This window comes from Cryptomeria japonica, chromosome 3 (assembly GCF_030272615.1).
Source record: "Cryptomeria japonica chromosome 3, Sugi_1.0, whole genome shotgun sequence".
Taxonomy (NCBI): Eukaryota; Viridiplantae; Streptophyta; class Pinopsida; order Cupressales; family Cupressaceae; genus Cryptomeria; species Cryptomeria japonica.
The window spans coordinates 388638182-388660543 of NC_081407.1; the positions used below are offsets into that span (position 1 = coordinate 388638182).

The 22362-nt window shown below is 34.2% G+C and overlaps 1 protein-coding gene across 1 annotated transcript; it reads left to right on the forward strand.

Annotated features, from left to right (window-relative positions):
• The first annotated feature begins 15468 nt into the window (after positions 1-15468).
• On the forward strand, positions 15469-17455 carry LOC131047908 (blue copper protein 1b). Its single transcript, XM_057981722.2, has 2 exons — positions 15469-15790; positions 16757-17455. The coding sequence occupies exons 1-2, from the start codon at positions 15619-15621 to the stop codon at positions 17275-17277; spliced, it is 693 nt and encodes a 230-aa protein (XP_057837705.2). The 5' UTR covers positions 15469-15618; the 3' UTR covers positions 17278-17455.
• Positions 17456-22362: the final 4907 nt, after the last annotated feature.

The following is a 22362-nucleotide window of genomic DNA, read 5'->3' on the forward strand; positions in this document are numbered from 1 at the left end:
CCCAACTCGTTACAAGATTCTCCAAGATGTATTTGCCTCTAATGAAGCCTATTTGGGTGGAGCAGATGAATTTGGGGAGGATCTTCTCAAGGTGAGAGGCTAAGGCTTTGGCCAGGATTTTGTAGGAGACGTTGAGGAGGGTAATTGACCTCCAATTTTTAATTAGGGCTTTGTCCCCTTCTTTTGGAATAAGCTTAATAATACCCCTATTTATGAACTCCCCTAGGGTGCCAGTGGCAAGGGCTTCATTATAGATGTCATATAGGTCATTGGAGATCCAGTCAATGTTAGTTTTGTAGAATTCAGCAGGAAGTCCATAAGGGCCTGGGGCCTTGCTATCCTTGAGAGCCTTAATGGCATCCTTGATTTCTTGCACGGTTAGCTTAGCTTTGAGGAGGCTGGCTTCGTCCTCAGAGATTCTATTAGGAATAATGGTCCTACATTTGGTACGGGCATCTATCGAGGCCTCATTATCCTCAGAGGTAAACAGAGTCTTGTAAAACACTTCAAAGGTTTCTTTGATGTCATTGATATCCAGGAGTTCCTTATCATCTATAGTTATTCTATCTATTTTTTCCCTGGTTTGTTTTTGCTTAAGCAAATTAAAGAATATTTTGGAGCCATTATCACCAAATTGGAGCTAGTGATTGCGGGCTCTAATGAAAGCACCTCTGATTTTAACCTATTGGTGTTTCCTGAGGACATCTCTAGCCTCAGAGACCTTTTTGACCAGGGTAGGGGAAGAAGGCTGCAGTTGAATTTCATGTTCTAGGGAGTGAAGCCGAAGAGTAAGAGTTTTTTCCATGAATCTAAAGTCCTTGGATTTTTTTTGGCCAATGGTTTGGAGAAGATTCTGCCAAGAGGAAATGTTCCTCTACCATCTGAGCATGTGGGATTGGGGGAGATGTGGTTTCAAGTTGAAGAGTCTAATTAGTTTGATGGCATTTAGGACATCCTCATCTTGCAGCAAGGAGGTGTTAAGTAAGAATTTCTTATTGCGAGGGTGGCTAGGGGTGATGGAGTTCCTGATGTTAATAATGGCTAAAATGGGGAAGTGGTCAGACAAGGTAGTTGGTAAGACTGCAACCGCATTCCCAAACTAGTTGGGGGAAAAGGAGAAAAAGTCCTTATTAGCATAGAATCTATCTAACCTAGAGTAGATCCTATTAGTGTTTTGATGAAAGTTGCACCAGGTGTGCCATAGGTTAGGGGTGTCAGGTTTAGTGCCTTCCAAGGGGTTAAAAAGTTGTAGATGTTGTTTAAACCTATCCCAGTGAGGTTTTTCTGAGTTTTTCCATTCAAACGAAAGTCCCCCAGCCTTGTCATTCTAGGATTCAGTCATATTAAAATCCCCCGCCATGACCCAGGGGATATTTGGGAGGGAAGTTAGCCAATTCCATAGGGATATTCTTTCCTTATAATTGTTAGATGCATAAATGAAGCATATGCCAAAGAAAGAACCCTTAACATCTAAGGTAACCCAAGCTACTCTATTACAAGGGGAGGTCCCTTTATCCTTGAGGTACATTGTCCATTTAGGGGTGATAAGAAGACCAACTCCTCCTTTTCCTCCACGGTGGTTGGTACAGACTTTGATTGCATCTCGCCAAATGAAGTCAAGTGTAGTGTTGAGGGAGAACCCAACAGATTTAAGTTCTTGTAACATCAGAAAATCTAAGTTTTTATGATAATCCATAAATATTTTAATAACAAATTTCCTGTCAAGCGACTCAAGGCCTTGAATGTTCCATGATATGTATTTCATCAAAGTGGAGGATTTAAGGGGGGATAGTAGGGAGACCATTGTTGATCACCATATTTCTTCTTGTTTTTGGAGCCCACAGGCCTACCTTTCTTTTTATTTAGGGAGGACCCTTTCATTAGGTCCTCATCATCTTCGCTGGTTTCAAGAATCTCAACTCTACTATCTGCATTTCCTCCTATGTCGGACCCAAACAACTAGGAGCTTGGAAAGCCAGGGAGCATAGTGCTAGCTCTAATTTCCTCTAGACCCTTATTGGCATAAATAACTTCTATAATATGATTGTCCTCTAGTTCTTTGAGTGTAGATGTAGTCGAGGGAAGGATGGTGTTAGTGTCAGAAATAAGCCCTGCAAGTGAAGAGGAGACCGATTGAATTGGGGTTTTGGAATTGAGTATCATTGCAGGGTTATTACTAATGCTAGCACCATCATCACCACGATTGGGGTTTTCCAGATTTTTAACCATATTTATAACCATAGAGTTAACAGGGGATGTATCAGGGTCATGGGGTTTATGAGCAGAGGCCAATTGGTTGTTGGAGGAGCAGTTAAGATTCAGGGCATCGAGAGGGGTAACTTTACGTTTTCATTTCCTCGAGGTAACAAGTTGAAAACAATCAGAGGGTGATTCTACAAGATTTTGAGAAGGGTCGGAAACAGGGATGAGGAGTTCGGGGGCCAAAGGTGCAAGACCGGGCTTGAGAGGGTTAACCTTATTAGGAGTGTGATCAAGATCTGCGGACATCTCATTAGCAAAGCGGGGAAGGGGAGATTGTAGATCATTAACATTTTTAGGGTTTACAGTAGTTTCACCTAAATTATGTTTTTGCTTCCTACGACTGATAATTGGGCAATTTTTACGAATATGTCCTTCTTTCTTGTAGAGAAAACATGAATTCAATCCTCCAAGCATTTCAATCAGGCAGATGAATGTGTCTCCATTAATATCTAGGTTTAAAGATGGTGGAATGTCGATTCTGGGCTTAATTGAGACAAGCATTCTTGCGTCTAGGTTGGGCACCAACCGAGCAGTTTCATCTATCCGAACCATTTTTCCAAATGGTTCCATTAATTGGGGAAGGAAACGCCACAAAAAAGGGGGGACATACTTGAGGATGACCCATCTAGGAGAGGATAATGCGAGGACTTCCTCATTAACCGCCTCTGGAGACCAAGCTAGGGCTCAAAAAGAGGTATTCCCAACCGTCCAGTATTGGCGTTTAAGTGCTTCCAATTGGGCTTCATGCGAATTAAAGAAAATGAGAACTAGACCTCTGTATATTTGTCTACAGGACGTGATTTTAAGCCCTAATTTAAGATTCCATAGATTGTGAAACCAGTCATCTACGAATTTCCTAGGTGGGCATTTTTTAGCATCAACACAAGCAAAAAATATGGTAGTGTCACATAACCTACGCTTTTATGAAGCAATTTCATTCAACATTTCAATATTTGGCGAAATGTAGAAGGGGTCTGAGGTATTGCAAGGGGACTTACTATCCTTACTGGGTCCTTCGTCTATAGGAGCCTTAAGGAAGTGCACCGATGAGCTGACTCCATTTGCAGGTGGGGCGACGGTCTCGACGAAAGACTTTGTTAAGGCTGGTATTGTCTGGAGTGTGGGTTTAGGGTTATTAACATTAACTCCATCTAACTCTGGCTCCATTGGAAACCGGGGTTAGGATCGCACGGGGTGGGTGGATGGGTGGAGTTAATCGCAATAAATGTTCGCAGAGCAAAGTAAATGAAACATAGAACGAAACAGAGCAAGTGGGCGAGAAATGCGAACCAAGTGGAGGAGATTAACTCCTCCACATAGACACTAAGGTACTCCCATCAACCCCTGCATGCCTCAATCCTGCTTCCTCCTTCAAGGCGCAGTCGAAAGCACTGAAAAATCGCAGAGCCATCCACATGCCTGCTTACACATATTTTTGATTCATATTCCCCATTAATGTTATTTTTCAATATATTAATAATTTTTATTACTTTTCTTTTCTTTTTAATTAATTATTTAATTTTCTACTCTTTTATATAGTTTTTTGTTTTTTCTTAATTTTTTCCTTACTTTTTAGATATATTTTTGAAGTGTTAAAGTATTTAATTGATTTTTTAGTATTTTGATTGCAATTATTTTATGTTCTTATTTATAATATTTTAATTTTAATTTTTAAATTAATTTTTTTCAAATTAATAAGTTTTTCTTTTATAATTTTGTTAGTTCTTTGCTTATTTGATCATAAACAAGTACCATGTAGTGGCTAGTACTTGTCTTTATAGTATTGTAATAAAAATATCTATTGTAATTCTTAATTATAATTTTGAAATATTGTTAATTTAAAATATATTATTTTAATTGTAGTTTTGTAATATTAACTATAAATTTCACTTCAATAAAATAATATTAATAATTATAATTTAACATCAACAATATAGTAAAAATATGAATATAATCTGGCCCGTTAATGGGCCTCATCAGGTTAATTTAGAATCCAAGAAAATGAAGGTGGTGGAGTGGTCCAAACCAAGGGAAGGATGGTTTAGAATATATTTTGATGGGGCTTCAAAGGGCAATCCAGGGCCATCAAGAGATGGATTTGTGTTATGAGACTAGGAAGGTAACATTGTAGCAATCGGAGTGCAAAAATTGGCAGATGGAATGAACCATGAAGCCGAGGTGTAAGTGGCTATTGAAGCTTTGAAAATGGGAAAAAAATTAGATCTTTCAAAAATTCAGCTTGAAGGAGATTCATTGATTATTATTAATGCATTAAAAATTGGTGAAATACATGCATGAAATTTGAATAGATACATATTTGTTGCCAAGCATTTACTAGAAAATTTTGAAGAGTTTGAAATTGGGCATGTGAGGAGATCAGGGAATGACGTGGTGGATAGGCTGTCCAAATGAGCAGTGCAGATTGATAATATGTCGAGCAGTGCGATGGAAGATTTTTGCAATCTCAAGCCCAATCTCTAAGGAGTAATTGTACATTGTTGTTATTAGAAGCTATTTATGGAAAGTAGTGGTGGTGGGGTGATGTGACATGTGTTTCCTATATGTTTATAAAACCTACGGTGAAAGCACTTGGTGCTCATAACAGAGGATGGGTGGCAACTGATTTGCAATATGGAGGCCACCTTTTCCTTGATAAAACCAAGGCAACAATTAGCTTTTAGGGGAAAAATCATTACGGAAAGAATGAAAAATCTATTTAAATTTGATGATGACACTTTCATTCAGATCATGGAAGTTTTTCTTGGTGAAGAATTCTTGCAATCAAAACACAGGTACAAAATGAACATTGATATTGTATCATTGTTGGTGGCGTGGGGTTGGAAGTTAGGTAGAAAGAGGATGTTGAGTGGGTATTGAAAGGTTATGTGGAAAGTAGTTGGATATATGGGTTGAAATCTATGTTGGAAAGGGCAAGTGTGGGGGTTGGGTTCTTACCTACAAAGGAGACCAAGAGAATGGATGAGACCCCTCAATAGTTGATGCCCTTCATCCGTTGGGTGAAGGAGACAAACAAGAATGAGCACATGGCCAAATCTTATAGTGGTTGAGATTCGCTATTTCACTACCTGCGGTTGAAGGATCGTGAACGTGCCAAAGGAAAGAGGAAGGTGAAGCTAGAGGAAGAGCAAGAAGTAAGCTTCTAGCTAAAAGACTGGTGGGTCAATGGACCCTAGCTAGAGGAAGAGCAAGAAGTAAGCTTCCAGCTAAAAGACCAGTGGGTCAATGGACCGTTGAAGGTAGTGAGGAAGCATTGAAAAGAAATGGAAATTTGTGTTTTTTGTTGTTTATAGTTTGTTTCTATAATTTTATTTGAAATAGTTTCATGTATAAAACAATAATATGGTTTAATTTGGGGGGTAAGGATTTCGTGGATGTCCTGAAATGGACACCATTTTTTAATTTACTGTTAAACTCTTGAGCTAGTAGCACAATGATGACAAGGCATGGGCGGGGGTAGGATTTGGATGTCTTTTACAAGTATTTGAATACTATTTTTAGAGATTTTTTAGAATTACCTTTTGTGAATATGATAAACAATACTAAATCTGATGTACTCTATTTATAAATATATAAAATAACCAACCAAAAAAACTAAATGAATATAATTTTAATTTAATTAAACTCTATATAATTATAATTATAATTATAATAATAAAATTAATTATTAATTTTTAGTTTAAAATTATATATATTTAATTATATTTGTGTAATATTGATTATAACTAGTCTTAATAAAATGACTATTAATAATCATAAAGTTATATAATATAAAAATAGAGTAAAAGGTTATTTTCTAATGATTAAATGAAAAATATTTAAATTTATGGTATATATTAAAATGATTATTATTTTTTTATAATTTTCAAAAAGTATAAAAAATAAAATGATTTAAAAAAAATTACAATTATAAAATATAATAATTGGGTTTATTTTTTTAATAGAAAAACCACTCTATTTACAAGATTATCAATAAAGATTTGGAAACAAATCAATTTAAAATAGATATTTATTTTTAAAATATAAAGAAATCTGAAAAAAGCCCTATAAAATTTAACGATTATTTAGGCTTAAGTGAATGTAATAGTATTGCCTATGACAAATACTAATAAATCTCCTTCATAATTATTGTTTATTTAAGTTATTATTATATTGTATTATTCATTCTACTATTAACATTATTAACATATTTTATTTTTTAATATTTAATTGCTTTTAGAAAAAAAGGTTTATGATATCTTCATATTATATAATATTATTAATTTTGAGTTTTAAAAGTCCTTGTCGTTTTAACTTTGTTTGTGTATTAGTTTTTTTAAGTATTCTCTCACATATAGGTTTTACATTTTAACTTTGTTTGTGTATTAGTCTTTTTTAAGTATTCTCTCACATATAAGTTTTACTTTAAATAATATACTCATGTAATAAAGCAATATTTATAATAGTGAAACACATTTTTCACTTTTATAAGTATTACTTTGTTTCTAGTATTGTTTTAAATTATTCATAATAAATATTTTAAAATATTTTTTCTTTTTAAAGGTATTTTGTTGTATCATTTTGAATTTAAATATTGGATGTTTATTTTTTTATATTTTTTTATATTAGAGATCGAGAGTCCAAAATAGAATGGAGAGTTTATACAAAAATAGAGAGTGGGGGACAAGGCCTCAACTGCCAAACTGTGAAATCAGAGAGAGAACTATATACATTTATCTCCTAACCATAAAAAAAGGGATGCAACAGAGTATAGCACTATTGGAGAACCTCATCCTGGTCCTCCAGCCATGTGGTCCAGCCTTGTTCTCCTTCCATCCAAACCATCTTCTTTCTTGCTAGGATCTGGGAGCACATCTCTATTCTGTTGAAGGGAGGAGGCCTGCTGTCCTATAGATCCTTTATCAGCTTCTTTATTGCCTTATCAAAGGAGGTCTGATTATCTGCAAGCCTAGCCCATTCGTACCCATCTTGCATCTCATAAACAAACATGGTCGCTTTGCCATCTTTGAGGAATCACAGGAGCTTGTTTCTCTCGATGTTCATAAGAAAACAAACCTGCACAATAATTTTGTAATGTGTGAATTTTTTAAAAAACTCAGTACGTTCCCTTGTAATACCTTGGAACTTCTCCTCATTCCTAAATTTCCAAATAAATCAGAGAATGTAAGAAGACAAAATTTGCCAAACTAGATTAGTATCCTTCCTCAGCCCTTGAATAAAACCAATAACTATATCAAGAGTGTAAACATATTCTATAATAGAAATTCCAAACAGGAGCCAAATTTCTCTAGCAAAAGGACAGTCAAAGAAGATGTGGCGCACGGTCTCAAGTTTCCTGTAGACAAAACACTGATCATATGTAGCCGATTTATTCCTAATAGGTAGTCTATCCAATATAAGTTGCCATATGAATCATTTGACCTTAGGGGGGATGGGGGACTACCAAAGCTTCTCAAAGGTTTTCTGCCAAGTGTGGGGGGTATGGTTAATGTACCACAGAGTGTTGATATGTTCAATCACCGAGGTATCACTATTGAGCAGGGTATAGATAGACTTGGCTTTGATCTTAGGGAGGGTGGAGCCATCCATCCATAGGAATGTAAGGTACCTATGGGCGTCTACTTGGGTGTTTTTAGGGAGATTAAAGGGAGTGCATGCATTTTTAATTATGTTGTAGGTCTTCTTATGTGATGCAGGGAGATCATATTTAGTGCTAAGAGCCTCCCAGCTGATAAGGTCATCATGTTCTAGAATATTCATGATATACTTGATTCCTTTATTATGCCAATGCTTAGCATAACAACCGTGGGTTAAAGCAAGGGGTTTGGAGTTGTGATGTAGGTTCCACCATATTGACCTTTCACCATGGAGGGTATTGTCATAGTTGATGCTCGAGTTGTTAATAAGACCACGCACATGCTCCTAGGATTTCCAGATGGATTTAAACACCCAAGTGCCTTGGACAGACACAGGGAAACCGCCTGCAATTAAATCACTGAATGGGAGAGCTTTCCACGTTTTGGTAGTTTTGGGAACACCATTTTGTATGTTGTTTCTGATGAGGATTTTCCAGGGTTCTTGTCCTTCCAGTGAGTAAAATATCCATTTGGCTGCGAGGGAGATACCTTGTAGCCTAAGATCCTTGAGGCCCAGCCCACCAAGCTTCTTGTCTAAGTGGCACCAAGTCCACTTGACCGCGTGAGCTTTTCTTTTACCCTTGCCATCAAACCATAGGAATCGTCTGATAGCCTTTTGGATTTAGAAGACTTGGTAGTTGTTGAACATCCACACTGAGGAGTAGTATATGCTGTAAGAAGATAGGATTTTCTGGCAGACTTGAATCCTGCCAGCAAGGGAGAGGACCCTATTGTCCCACTTGTTCAGTTTACTGTCTATTTTCCCTTTGACCCAACCCCACATGTCTTTAAGAGAGGGAGAGATAGAAAAGGGGATACCAAGGTAATAGACTAATTTATTTGGTCCTCCCCAAGCATATCCAAACTGGTGAAGCTAGTCTGGAGGATTATCTTTCCACCCAAGTACAATGGATTTGGTGCTAGACCTCCGAGCTCCAGATGCTCTACCAAAAATGTCAATTTTTTTATTAAGGGAATCAATATTGTGCCTTGAGAGCTTCAGGAACAATGAGGTATCATCGGCAAACTAGATGTTGATCAGTTCAGAGTCATCTGGCATAGTGATGCCTTGGACATGGGGGGATAGGGTGTCATCTCTAAGGAGATAGTACAGGGCACCTGATGCAATGACAAATAGAGCAGGGGCAAGGGGGCAACCCTGCCTAATTGATCTAGATAGAGGAATAGGCTGGGAGAGGGTCCCATTGACTTCGATCAGGGTAGATGCGTCCTTGAGGAGGATCCGAACATAATCACAGAACTCGCTAGGGACTTCATCCTCATGATGTTTATTTTTTAATTAATTAATATTAATATTAATATTATTATGTTTCTTATACTATTTGTAAGCCTTTATAATATATTAATAGTGTGTAGTATTAGTATTTTTCAGTTTATATATAATATTATATTTGTAAGTATACAAATCCAAGGTTGGCAAGTGTTGTTATATTTGTAAGTGTTCATATCTTTAATCAAAATTTCTTTATATTTTTTAAAAATATTATGTCTCTATGCATTTATAATATTTTAATATTATATAATATTATTTTTAATATCATATTTTATTCAATAATATTAATATTTTTTTCAGTTTTTATATCATATTTTATTATTTATATATATATATATATATATATGCTTTGTTTGTGCATTATTTTAATTTTATTTTCCTTCTTAGTATTACTTATAAAAACACATACTTATACTATTACAAATATTACTTTATCATAAGTATTGTTTTAAAATTCTTTATTTCAAGTTCTTTTTTACATTTTTTAGTTTCATTTCTTTTCATAGATTTTCTCCTCTAGCACTTTTCATGTTATTTTAGTTTTTTTTAGTTTTTTCATAATTTTTATTCTTTTAAAATTTAACAATTTTTAATATAATATAATTATTTTTATTCTTTTATATTTAATTATTTTTTATATAATTTCATTTTAATATATACACTAAAATAAAATTATATATATTATATAATTCCAATACTTTTTAATCTTTTATAAATTTAGTAATTTTCAGTATGATTTAGTTTTTTTTATATAATTTAACAATTTTTAATATATATATAATTAATTAAAAAATTACCGTTGAATAATATATCTTTTTAATGGCACTTGCAGGTGTCTTACTGAGTCTCTTCATAGACTCGCCTTTTTTAAAATTGCTTCGCAGGTTTCCTTCATGATGAATCTCGAAAAGCATAAGTTCCTCCGGTTCTTGCAAGATGGTCATGCCACTATGTTCATACACGAGATGAAGGATGGCTATGAGTGGAGAAGGCTTGCAAAGAACCAGTCCTCCTTTGAAAAGGCTTTGAAGAAGCTGCTTGAAGAGATCAACAGTAACAAGCTACCCAAGGCTGATCGCATTGCCATGCTAGCTTAGATCTAGGACCAAAAAGAAGGCAGTGTGGATGGAAGGGGCCCAAGGATGGATCACATGGATTGATCCTCTCGATCACATTCTACAATAGTGCTTTGATTCTCCTTTTACATTGTTCCTTTTTGACTTCGTATTGCTCTCTAGTAATGTAACGTAGATCCTCGGTGATTTTGGTGGTTGAGGCCTAGCCTCCCTTGTCTATAACTGTTTGTAACTTGTTTACTCTCGATCTTTAATATATAAAAAAAATAATATATCTTTCAAATTGATACTATATTATTAACACTTTAGTATTTGTTTTTTTTTTGAATGAAATGCCAATAATGTATGTATGTATGTATTATTGTAAGATATTTAATAAATCTTTTTTTATTATTTATAAAAATGTAATTTTTTGAATTTTTAGTAATTTTTATTTTTCTAAAATTTAATAATTTTTAATATAATTTAATTATTTATATTCTTTTATGTCTAGTAGTTTTTGTTAAATAATTTCATGTTAGTAATTATACTTAAAATTTAATAATTTTAATTCTTTTATAATTTTAGTAATTATTTTCATCGTTTATAATTTTACAATTCTTATAATTTATTTTATTTCTTTTAAAAATTAGTGTTGAATTATATATCTTTTCATGTGCAATATATTATTAATATTTTAGCATTTGATTTCTTTTTTCTAAAAAAATATATTAAGGTTGCATTTTAAATCATTCAATGTATTATATATTATTAAGCATTTTGATCATTTAAATAATTATATATTTACATTTAATATATCTCTAAAAACAATTTTAATTCAAATATATTGCATCTAGAATTAAATACATCAATTTATTAGTTTTTTCAATATTAATATTTATAAATTTTTGACATACAATTAATTTTAAAAATTAAATATGTATTATTTCAATTATGTTGCAAATAAATTAATTTGTTAAATTTCTAATTTTAATATTATTAATTTTTTGACATACAATTTATTTTAAAGAGTCAATATCTATGATCTAAATTAATTTTGTTCTTAAACCTAAAATTACCTAGAAGTAAAATTAGTAAAAATCTATTATATTTAAATAAAACAATTCTCATACTTAAAGAGAGAAGGGATAGTGGATATAAAAGACTTGAAAAAAATTTTTTAGTAAATTTTGATATTTATCAATTTGATGGCAACAAAGAATTAAAACGATGATGTATGATTGACTAACATCATTTTTGCACCTGTAAAGTTTTGGATGTTTATCTTGCTGATCAATGAGGATAAATCTACCATTCTCTTCTTCAACACACCTAGAAATATTCAGAGGAGGATTGCTCATATCTTGAGATTCCAAGTCGGTTCTCTTCCCTTGACTTACTTGGGTATTCCTATCTCTCCTGGTAATCCCCCAGGGATTCATGGAAGGGTATCTTGGACAAATTTCACACGAAGGTTGAACATTGGACACATAGATGGTTATCCTTTGCTGGGAGAGTTCAATTGATCTAGTCGGTGGTTTAGGCTCTTCCGATTTATCGGTGTATGCTTCAAGTGGCCCCTAAGTGGTTCTTGAAGGGATTGGACTCTCTAGCAAGACAATTCTTATGGGCAGGCAATCTGTCCTTATACAAACGGTGTCTTGTCAATTGGGACTTGGTGTGTAGCCTGAAACAGTCGGGTGAGCTAGGCTTAAGGCAGTCTATTTTATTTGGGGAGGCTTTGGCGGCTAAATTGTATTGGAGGTGGTGTGTTGAATAGGATTGAGGCTGGGCTAGGATTTTGGCCTTCAAATATATGCAGAGGATCTCGAAGGAGGAAATCCCAAGATACCTGCTTAAGGGAAAAGGCTTAACAATTTGGAGTACTCTTAAGAAGGGGGATTCTCTTATAAAGGAAGGACTTTTTTGGATATGTAAGAGGGGGGAAGAGGTCCTTTTCTGGTACGACTCTTGGGATGGATACTCTCCCATCCTTGATTAGTTTCCTAACCTTGGGAATCTTTGCCAGAGGTTCTTGGAGGCAGGGTGGTCTAGGGTGAGCGACTTCAAGGCTGGTTATAGGTGTGGGCGTCTGGAGATGGAGCGATGGAAGGCTCCTAATGAGTGGTCGGTTGTTGGGATGGATGAAGAGTGTGCTGAGTTGTATAGCATTTTGGTGAGTAGACTCTATAGTTCCCTCAAGGGTAGGGATGGACTTGCCTGGTCTCTGAATCCTAAGGGTGTCTTTACTATGGCTAGTGGGTACCAGGAGTTGTTGTCCCGTAGACTAGAGGGGAGAGAGGTTGCACTGGTGGAAACATGTGTGGAGTAATTTTTCTTGGCCAAAGTGTAACTGTTTTGCTTGGACTTTGGCTTTGAATAGATGCCTAACTTGGGACAATATTCGCAAGCAGGGATTCTTGGGGCCTTCCATTTGTGTCTTGTGTGGTAATGGGGAGGAAGATTCCTCAAACCTGTTCTTCAGATGCCCTTTCTCGCTGCTTATTTAGAATTGCTGGTGGGGGGTGTGGAAGCATCCTTGTATTCATGCGGATTCTCTGGTGGAGTTTTGGAGCAGTTTGGGCAGACCTTTTTTGTCCTCCTTTCTCCAGACTGTCTGGCATATTGGGCCCATTTTCATACTGTGGCAGATCTAGCTTGAGAGGAATAGGAGGATCTTTAGGGAGGTCAGATTGTTAGTTCAACAAGTGTGGAATAGAATCATTGTTATCATTCGGGAGACAGTGGAAGCTAAATGTGAGGTGAATTTTCCTTTGGATAGAGGTGAGGCGGATATTGTGAGTAGGTTGGGTTTGTAGGAGTTGTCTCCCACCTAAGCTTGTATCAGGAGAGGTAGATGTACTATGAAGAAGGTTCAAAAGGTGGGAAGATGGATGCCCTCTCAAGATGAATTTATCAAGATTAACACCGATGGCTCCTCTAGGGGTAATCCGGGCCCTATTGGGGTTGGTGGTGTTGGTAGGGGTCGTATGGGGGAGGTGGTTTTCTTCTTTTTAGTGCATAAAATCCGTTCGTCTAATAACTTTATGGAGGGATTAGCAATTTTCTATGCCCTAGAGCGCACCTTGGAGTTGGGATGGCATAAGGTTATCTGTGAATTGGATTCACAAATTATGGTTAACCTATTGACTAAGCAGAAGGTGAGTGGGATTCATTGGCAGCTAGCAGGGATTTTTCAACAAATTCTTCAAATTAGTACTATGATGGAGAAGATGTCTTTCATCCACATTTGACATGAATGGAATAGAGCAGCTGATTGCTTGGCTAAGTGGGCATCAAAATAATGATTGGAAAGTTGAAGGTTGAGAGTATCTCTTCCCAGATTACTGTCAGGACTTGTAGAATATCTTTGCTGAGGACATGGATAGTTATGAAGCAGGTTGATCTTTGGTTGGGGTAGTGGTTCCTTTCTGGGGCTTTGTGGCTTTGGTTCTCTTTTGTAATTCTTGATTCTGATTTTCAATAAAGTTTTTACCCCTTTATTAGAAAAAAAACATCATTTTTGCACCTCTAACATTTTTCTGCATGTACATTGCACAAATTTTTCCACGCCCATGATGGGAATGGAAAACATGCAAAATTCATTAACATATCATGGAAATCAATTAACACAAAAGTTAGCCACACATTACACACCATTGATCATGCAAGCTACGACTGCGATTTTCCAAACGGTCAATAACACAATGTACGACTGCACTATTTTAAAGCCAATTTATCTTCTACTGTAACTGGAGTTTTACAATGGATTATAATTTGGGAGGTCCGCACTTTCTTAGTATGTTGTTTAAGGCTGGCCCACCATTCCTCCCTGATACACTGGTTCATTAGCTAGTGTGCATTCTCCTTGCTTCCTAGCTCCAAGCACCACGCCAAGAATAGGAATGCAATGTGTATGTTCATATGGTATTTGTATTTTACTTGAAAAAATTCATCGCCCAGCATAATACTCACCTTCTAGAAAAATTTGGGGTCATCTATTTTGATAATATGCTTTGAACAATCTATTCTTCGAGATTTTTCCCCAAAATGCCACCATGGGTTTCATTGTTTGCAAGGAGAAGTTCGCTTGCATCTTGCCGTTATTTCTCTGCCCTTCCGCAATTCTCCTCGACACTGCAAGAAAGAATGACGGCCACCAACTTCAAATCTCCTTAAAACTTGCACCATACTCCTCCGACATCTTGGGAAGGACAAAATCAACTAACTCACCATCAATTTGCTGCCATCGCATAAGGAAATCCTACCTCCCTGCTACCTCCTCATAATCAATACCACGTAGATCCTCCCAAATCTCCTTCTCACACTCCTGCATTAAATATGTCGCCGACTTGGAAAATCAATCTGCCACCTCATATTTGACGTGAGAAATTTTGAAATTGCTTTTAAGTTATTTTTAATAACTTTGATTAGTTTTTCTAGCTTCCATCCACACATTTAACCTTTGATTAGGGCATTAGTAATTACCTATGAATTGCCCTCCAAATGTAGGTTGGAGACCAAGAGTTTATTGGCTAATCTCATCCTTAGGAATGCAGCCTTAGCTTCTATCTCATTGTTCATCCTATCATCAAGCCTATGGACACTCTAAATCAGAATATTATCCTGCCAGTGTCTTGCTATCCATCCTACATCTGATGGACTCAGGTTCCCTTTTGATGCTCCATCTAAATTGATCTTAATCCACCTTTCCTCTAGTGCCATCCATTTGACTTTATCCTCATTGTTTCTAAAAAGATTAATCCATATGAACCCATTCACAGACCAAAAATTCATCATTCTTATTACAACTTTATGCTAATAAAATTATGTAATTTGAAATAAATACTAAAATTAATATTAAAATAAACAATCTTTGTTATTTTAAAGACTTCTAAAAAATTAACCTCTACAATAACAAACAATACACCAACTATTTAATTTTTATTTTTCAAACAAAATATATCTCATTAAATAAATCAATGCAACAATCCAATACTGAAATTGAAGTGCATGAAACACACCTCATTAAATTCTATCTATGAAACAAGATAATCCAACACTAAAGTTAAAAGTTCATGAACCACACCTCATGTGTGAAACAAAATAATTCAACACTAAAGTTAACAATTGAATTGCAATGAGTCCAAGCCCATAAATTAAACTTCCAAGTGGACGATTCTTAATCTCTCCACTGAAAAAATCCAAACCTTTCATTCCTAGGGTATTGACTAAGGTGACTATGACATCTCTCCACTCAATAAATGATAACACACTCAATAGATGTTTTCTTTCTTTACTGTAACCTTGTGAGTTGAGAAGCCAGTGAACACATAAAAGACACTGGAAATCAATGGCTACAAGGGCATGGAATTATTGCTGGGTCATCTTAGGATTGGCTTTGATGAATATGATGGGTTGTTCAGCAGAGCAACATGTGGTGGGAGATGACAGAGAATGGGATCTTCTCTCAGATTTCAAAGGATGGGCTTCTCGCAAGATCTTCCGAGTAGGAGATAACCTCTGTAATATTGCCTTTCCCTTGTTATAGATTTGTTTAGAAAATTTAAGAAGTTGCTTGATTGGGGTTTATAGATTATATATGCTCAGATAATATTGGTTCTTTCATATCTATTTGAAATTTCTGTATATACTAGAATAGCTACACAGTTGAAGGAAAGCTACTAAATATTAGACCCACCAGTGGCTTTGAATATTAGAAAATTGAACATAAGATTAAAAAGATCTGTAAGGATAGTTTTTTCTTTCCTGTACTATTCTTTACCAAATTCAAGAAAGAATCTGTAAGATTCTACTGGGAAATATGTAAGATCAAAATAAGCAGAAAAGGTAAGTTGACAGAGATGATTGATCGTGCATCATTTTTTTAATTTTTTTTCGGATCATGTTTTTTTGGAAAAATGAATTTTGATGTTGAAGTAAAAGGAAATTTGTGTGTGCTTGGAGGAGAAGTGATATTGTGAAATTTAAATGATTTGTTTTTGGCTATGGTGGTTTGTTTTTATGGTAAGGAAAATTCATAATGAAGTAAAATAAGAGATGTTGCCATGTAGATTAGGTATAGTGAAAACCCTTTAAGGAAATTTGATAATAGCAATGAATGCAATTGTGAGAAGTTCAAATTGAAATCGGTGTTTTCACTATATGTAGAGGAGGTTCAAGACTTGAAAATGCATGTTACAAGAATAAGGTTCCTTAATTTTCAATGGCTATTGCATTCAGATGCTAATTATTTAGAAAATTAAGGTTTTTTACAAGAGCCCTCAATGGTTGCATATAGTTGCATTCTTAACTCCTGGAAGGATCACCTTGAAAATCTAATTTTTAGGGGATTGGTAGGAATATTATGTACATTTTAATGTTGAAATATATCTTAAGAATAGGAAAATTTTAATTTTGAAAGAGCGCTGTTGGATTTCTTCAGATGAATTACTTAGAATGTACTTTACAAGCTTTTGGACATTTGACAGGGTTTGCTTATGCCTCCTCGCAACAAAGTGTAATAGAGCTGAAGGGCCGAGAAGAGTTTGAGAATTGTGATGTGAGCAACCCAATTAAGTTATTTAATGGAGGACTAGATGCAGTCCCACTCATTGAAATGGGTGACAGGTATTTTACCAGCGGAAATGCAGAAGCCTGTAAACGTGGGATGAAAGTGCACATTAATGTTGTATCTGATGGACGCCACAATGCCCAATCTGACATTTTCGATGTAGTTTCAGATGGGCTTGACAAAGTACACAAAGATTGGGGTTTAGGTTTATTATCAGATGGATTAGAGAAGGGTAAGGACAACCTTGTGTTGAAATCAGATGGAATGGATCATTCTATTGCTTCTTCTGATGGTGAAGATTCGAGGAAGAAGAAGGCGGCAATAATGGAGGCCATTGCTGAAGGACCAACATCAGGAACCCTTGGATTATCTCGATCAATTATAATAAATCTCTCCTTTTGTGTTACTGTTATCACCATGCTCTACGCCATGGTTTAGATTCAACTCTCTGTTAAGGACATATATATATATATATATAGTGATTAGAATGTTCAACTGAAATGTCAGGAACAGTAAAAATTTGCATGAACATTACAACTTATACGTGTGTAATTGAATTGACACTAAGGTGTACTAAATTAGCTATTGATTAGACAGCCATTTCTGGTTTACGTAATATCTTCGTTTTTCCTTCTAGAATTCATGTTTTCTAAATATCTTGTGTGAGGGTTGGCATGACAACAGGAACTCAGATAAGCTGTTTATAACATCTTTAGTCATGGAAATGGAGGAAGCCCGTGTAATACAGACATCACCTTAGTTTCGGTAACTTTGGATTTTTATTAATCTGTTAAAATCTTTAGTGTTTCCATCTATTTTGGAAGACCAGTATGGTAGGAGATATTATGTTTTTGTTCCTTTCTGTAATCTTGAGTGATAAAAACTATAATGTAATCTTTTCTTTAAGGTTGTATCAAGTTAAGCATAATCATCAAAGTATCTATATGCAATACAGACTTCACCTTAGTTTTCGCAACTTTGGGTTGTTATTAATCTGCTAAAATATTTTTCAGTTTGTCCATCTGTTTGGAAGACCAATATTGTAGGAGATGTTATGTTTTTGTTCCTTTCTGTTAGTGCATAACTTTTGTTTGCTCCGTGATTTATGGTGAGAGCACAGTTTGCACCGTAGTTACAACAGAGGTTGTATGTTTTCCATTTTGTGCATGTAAGGTTAATCAAGGAGTTTTTTTCTCTCCGTCTCTTCAGTCTCATCTTCAGAAATTTTATGCATATAATTTCTGTTCATGTGATCTATATATCATTTGTAATTCATACAGATTTGTGTGATCTATATATCATTTGTAATTCATACAAATTTGTAATAATGAGATGATTGAATTGCATTAATTCAATTTTGATTTTCTTTTCTATTTTACTTGCAAGTTTCTTTTCTGCTAGATCTATTTTATTTTGAAGGGACAGCTGCTACACTTTCTGTATTCTTGAGGGATAGCAATTATATTATGGCCCTTCAAATGTAAGCTTATATCAAGTTAAGAATAATCTATCAAAGTTTCTATTTGAAAATGAATTAATAATTTGTACGTGCACAGAGTATCACAATTTTTCATGGAATTAATGGCAGCTTTTATAAGCATTGTTTTACTTGTTTTAAAACATTTACTGTTGCGTCATTACTTTTTGTGTGGTGTACTGCAGTATCTGGAGAGAGCTTGTAGATGAGATTTACCCTTGCAAACATTTCTGTTATAAGTTTTCAGCATTTGTCTTGTATCACCAGATATAATTCCCACTGTTAGGAGGATCTTGCCCTATTTAGGGCACAAGTATGTTGCACTATTAAAATTTGATCATGTTCGATGGTATGTTGTTAATTAGATTAACCATTGTTTAAGTTCTAAAGTATACGCAATAATTGGAGCTTCATCAAAGCGAAGAAATTGATTGCATGCTTTAAGATAGTGTATGCAACATATGAACAAGCGAATCATAGAAAAAAGATGAACTCAGAAGATGCTTAGAAGTATTTTTCTATGTTCACGTAATCTCATTATAGAGAGCTATGGAAGGGTAAGTAGCCAATAAAGTTGTCCTCGATTTGTTGCAGGAGGAACATCTTTTATTTTGGAACAAGTACACAATGGAAGGGGTTCTAAAATATCAATAGTGTATTATTATGTCTACAATGAATGTCATTAAAGAAAAATTCAATTTTGAAACAATTTGACATGTAAATGATGGGTAAATGCATGAATTATGCCATCTTTTGGTTTTTGTGGAGGTGTTATTTTATTACTCCAAATAAAATAGAACCCTCACCACTTGTCTCCAACTATATGAAACCGTTAAATTCAAATGATAGTGGAAGAGTGCCAATAATCAGTAGCATTGAGAGGTTAGTGGAGGAGTGGGCTTGGCATTGTGAGTATCTAACAATTATTCCAGGTTCATGTTGTCGTCTTAGATAATGCTGGTACATACTTAAGCAACTCTATTATTATCCATATTTTTGAAACTCTTGTATACTACTAATATTGTTGCAATAATCAGATTCCCTTTTATTATAAGATATCTCTCAACATAATTTACCTATATTTTTTAAATATAGATATACTAGTTTAGCTAGTTATGTAGATAATTATGTGTTCATCATCGATTTATATACAATAATTTAATCTATTAGAAAATATCATGCATTAACTAATATATTCTATGTACCATAAGAGATAGCAATAAACATTAAAATCATACATATCACACATTATTGAAGCTCGCTATTATTAATATGTCTAATACTTATCAAGTGACTTTTAGTTTATTTGTGAAATTATTTGGCTCATGATAGGTCTCACAATTGTACCCTAAAATATTAGAACATTTCATATCTCCAAAGCCAATGACATGTCGTCAAGAAGGTAAAGAATGAGGTTTATCGATATATTATAGATTGCTAAAGACCCATAGAAAAGTGGGTGGTCTCTCTTACTCTTTGAGTTTAGATTAAATCTAAGAGGGTCTTCTTAGAGGTACCAAAATAATTTAGTATATCACCTAAGATTTCATATGATTAATAACAATCAACAACTACACCCAATATACAATTGACCCCAACTATTGTCACAAAGTTATAGATAAACTAGCTACATATAAACTCTCATATTGTTGATGTCAGTTCTACTGGTTCACCTCCCTATTCCAGTACCAATGGTAGAGCCAAGGAAAATCTCCAATGGACATCAATCCCACCTATATGAAGAGATTGTAACCAAAGAATTGTCCTTCATGGACAAGTTAGAAACTTTTAACAAGGAGCGGTAGGCCATTGAGGGCCTCAAAATTCTGGGTGATAATTAGTTGGTCTTTTTGTTTCAACCAGTCTTTCCTTGGTCCCCTCTGTGTTTTTTATTGTTGCCAGTCTTTGTTTTGTGCTTTGGTTTTTAGTTTTCCAGTTGTCTCACCTCTTATGAGACCCCTCTCTATTGCCTTAATGACTATTTTGTAAATGGGTTGGGGCCCTATTTTGCTTTATATAATCAAAACAAAAGTATTTCAATCCCTTAAGTTTTTTTTTCATTTCTTATTACATACATCATTTAAAGTATTTTTTAATATATTAAACCATTAAAACCAAATATATACGTATCATAGTCGAAGTAAATTAAGTGTCTAAACATAATTAATAATATAGATGGACTCATACAATTATTAAACATCTAATACTTTATCATTATGTATATAGGAGTATGCATACATTATATAAATTATATATGTATATGTATATATACAAATATGCATATACATATGCATTTGCATATGTATATGTATATGCATATATATGAATATATGTATAATTTATATTATGCTTGACTTAGCTTTTATGAGATTGAGGGGTATGAAGTTGGCCCACTCAACTATGAGAAGTTCTTTGCTCTAATTAAGGGATAATATATGCATACAATAACATTAATCATATCTGAAATTGGATAAATGTTTGCATAAATTAATTATAGCATGTGGCTATTTGAGCCTAATGAACATATATTGATGCATTAATTGGGCACATAGAACTTACAAAAGTGTATTCTTACTCTTATACTTGGTAGTGAGTTATTATAGGTAAGGAGTCACCCTATTTATCATCCTCTAAGGGTTATTCTAATTTACATGATCCTTGGTGAACTATTTGTGAGTTTTTGGGACTCAATTGCATAATTAACATATTTTAAACTAGTCTCAACTACTTCTATGTGTCTTTCCTTTTTTGGTACAAAATAGATAATTGATCTAAAAATACATTAAATGGCCCTCCTTTGTTAAAATTATCAAAAGGCTTGCAATTTTTTTTGAATACATTCAATTTCCTAAAGTAATTAAAAGATATTGAATTTATTTTAAACTTGGGCCCTTATTGTTTCCTTTTGATAAATAGTGCATAGGTTTTGAAGAGTACTTTGATATGAAGATATTTTTATTCTTGAAGAGAAATGATGTTGTAAAAATGCAAATATTTTTTGTTTGCCAAAATTATTCAAATAAATATTACAACCTCATCAATATGCACATACTCCACCATTTCAACTATCAAGAGTTACATACTTCACAATTTCAATTGATGAGCTTGAAATGTGATACTTTTAATTATAGTTTATGCTTAAAAACTTTTAATAGTTTGTGAACTAATGTGCCTAGTGGGGGACTTTATATATGTATGTTTATCTCTTTTTATTGTTATACTCTACTAATTAGAAAGTATATTAGAAATGATACTATGTGATTAAATGCATTACTTTTTGGATGATTATTGTGATGAATGACCAAATATTCAGAGCCGATATCATTATATTGTTCTAATTTCTTGGATATATCTTTGAATGTGCTTAACAGTTACTAACAGACAAGAAGTTATGAACTTCACATTCACCCAACATGGAAATACCTTTGGTCGCTCCAGCTGCAAATACACTTATGTTTTCTCCTAGTCTATTTCATCGGCTATACTTGAGAACTTCAATTTAATTTCAAGTAACTGATTGCATTGTAAGATATTTTGTATTTAGGTTAATGGTCATTACTCAGTTAAGCGGGTAATTTAGTATTTTGAGTTCAAATAAGGATATTTATATATATCCCATCACTTTTAGCAGAAAGCTAGTCAGTTAGATAGTCAATAAGTTTTCTTGCAATAGAGTCTCCTAATTGTAGTTCAAACTCATTTTAATTCCTTCTAGAAGTTAATTTGCAATGAGAATTTGAGTTGATCTGAAATATTTGTGTTACAAATCCCACCAAAGGAAGAGCAGGGTTTGCCATGGGGGCATCACTAACTAGGAAATATTATATCACGTGCATTCATATTGGGGGGTTTAATATCCCAAAAATAAGGATACAATATATTTTTTATCAATGAAGATAGGGGGATTTTTAATTCAAGCTATGAAAAAATACAATATTTGGTGAAAATAGGGGGGCTTTTAATTGAGGCTGTGTATTTAGAGGGGGTGACAAGAAAGGAATTTAGGGCAATATTTTTTGAAAATAAAGGGATTATTTAGTATGCCA

What these genes read in the sequence shown, in the direction of transcription:
- LOC131047908 (XM_057981722.2), top strand. Translation starts at nt 15,619, where the DNA reads ATGGCTACAAGGGCATGGAATTATTGCTGGGTCATCTTAGGATTGGCT. An exon ending in CCGAGTAGGAGATAACCTCT is followed by an intron (nt 15,791 to 16,756) that starts GTAATATTGCCT and finishes GACATTTGACAG; the next exon opens with GGTTTGCTTATGCCTCCTCG.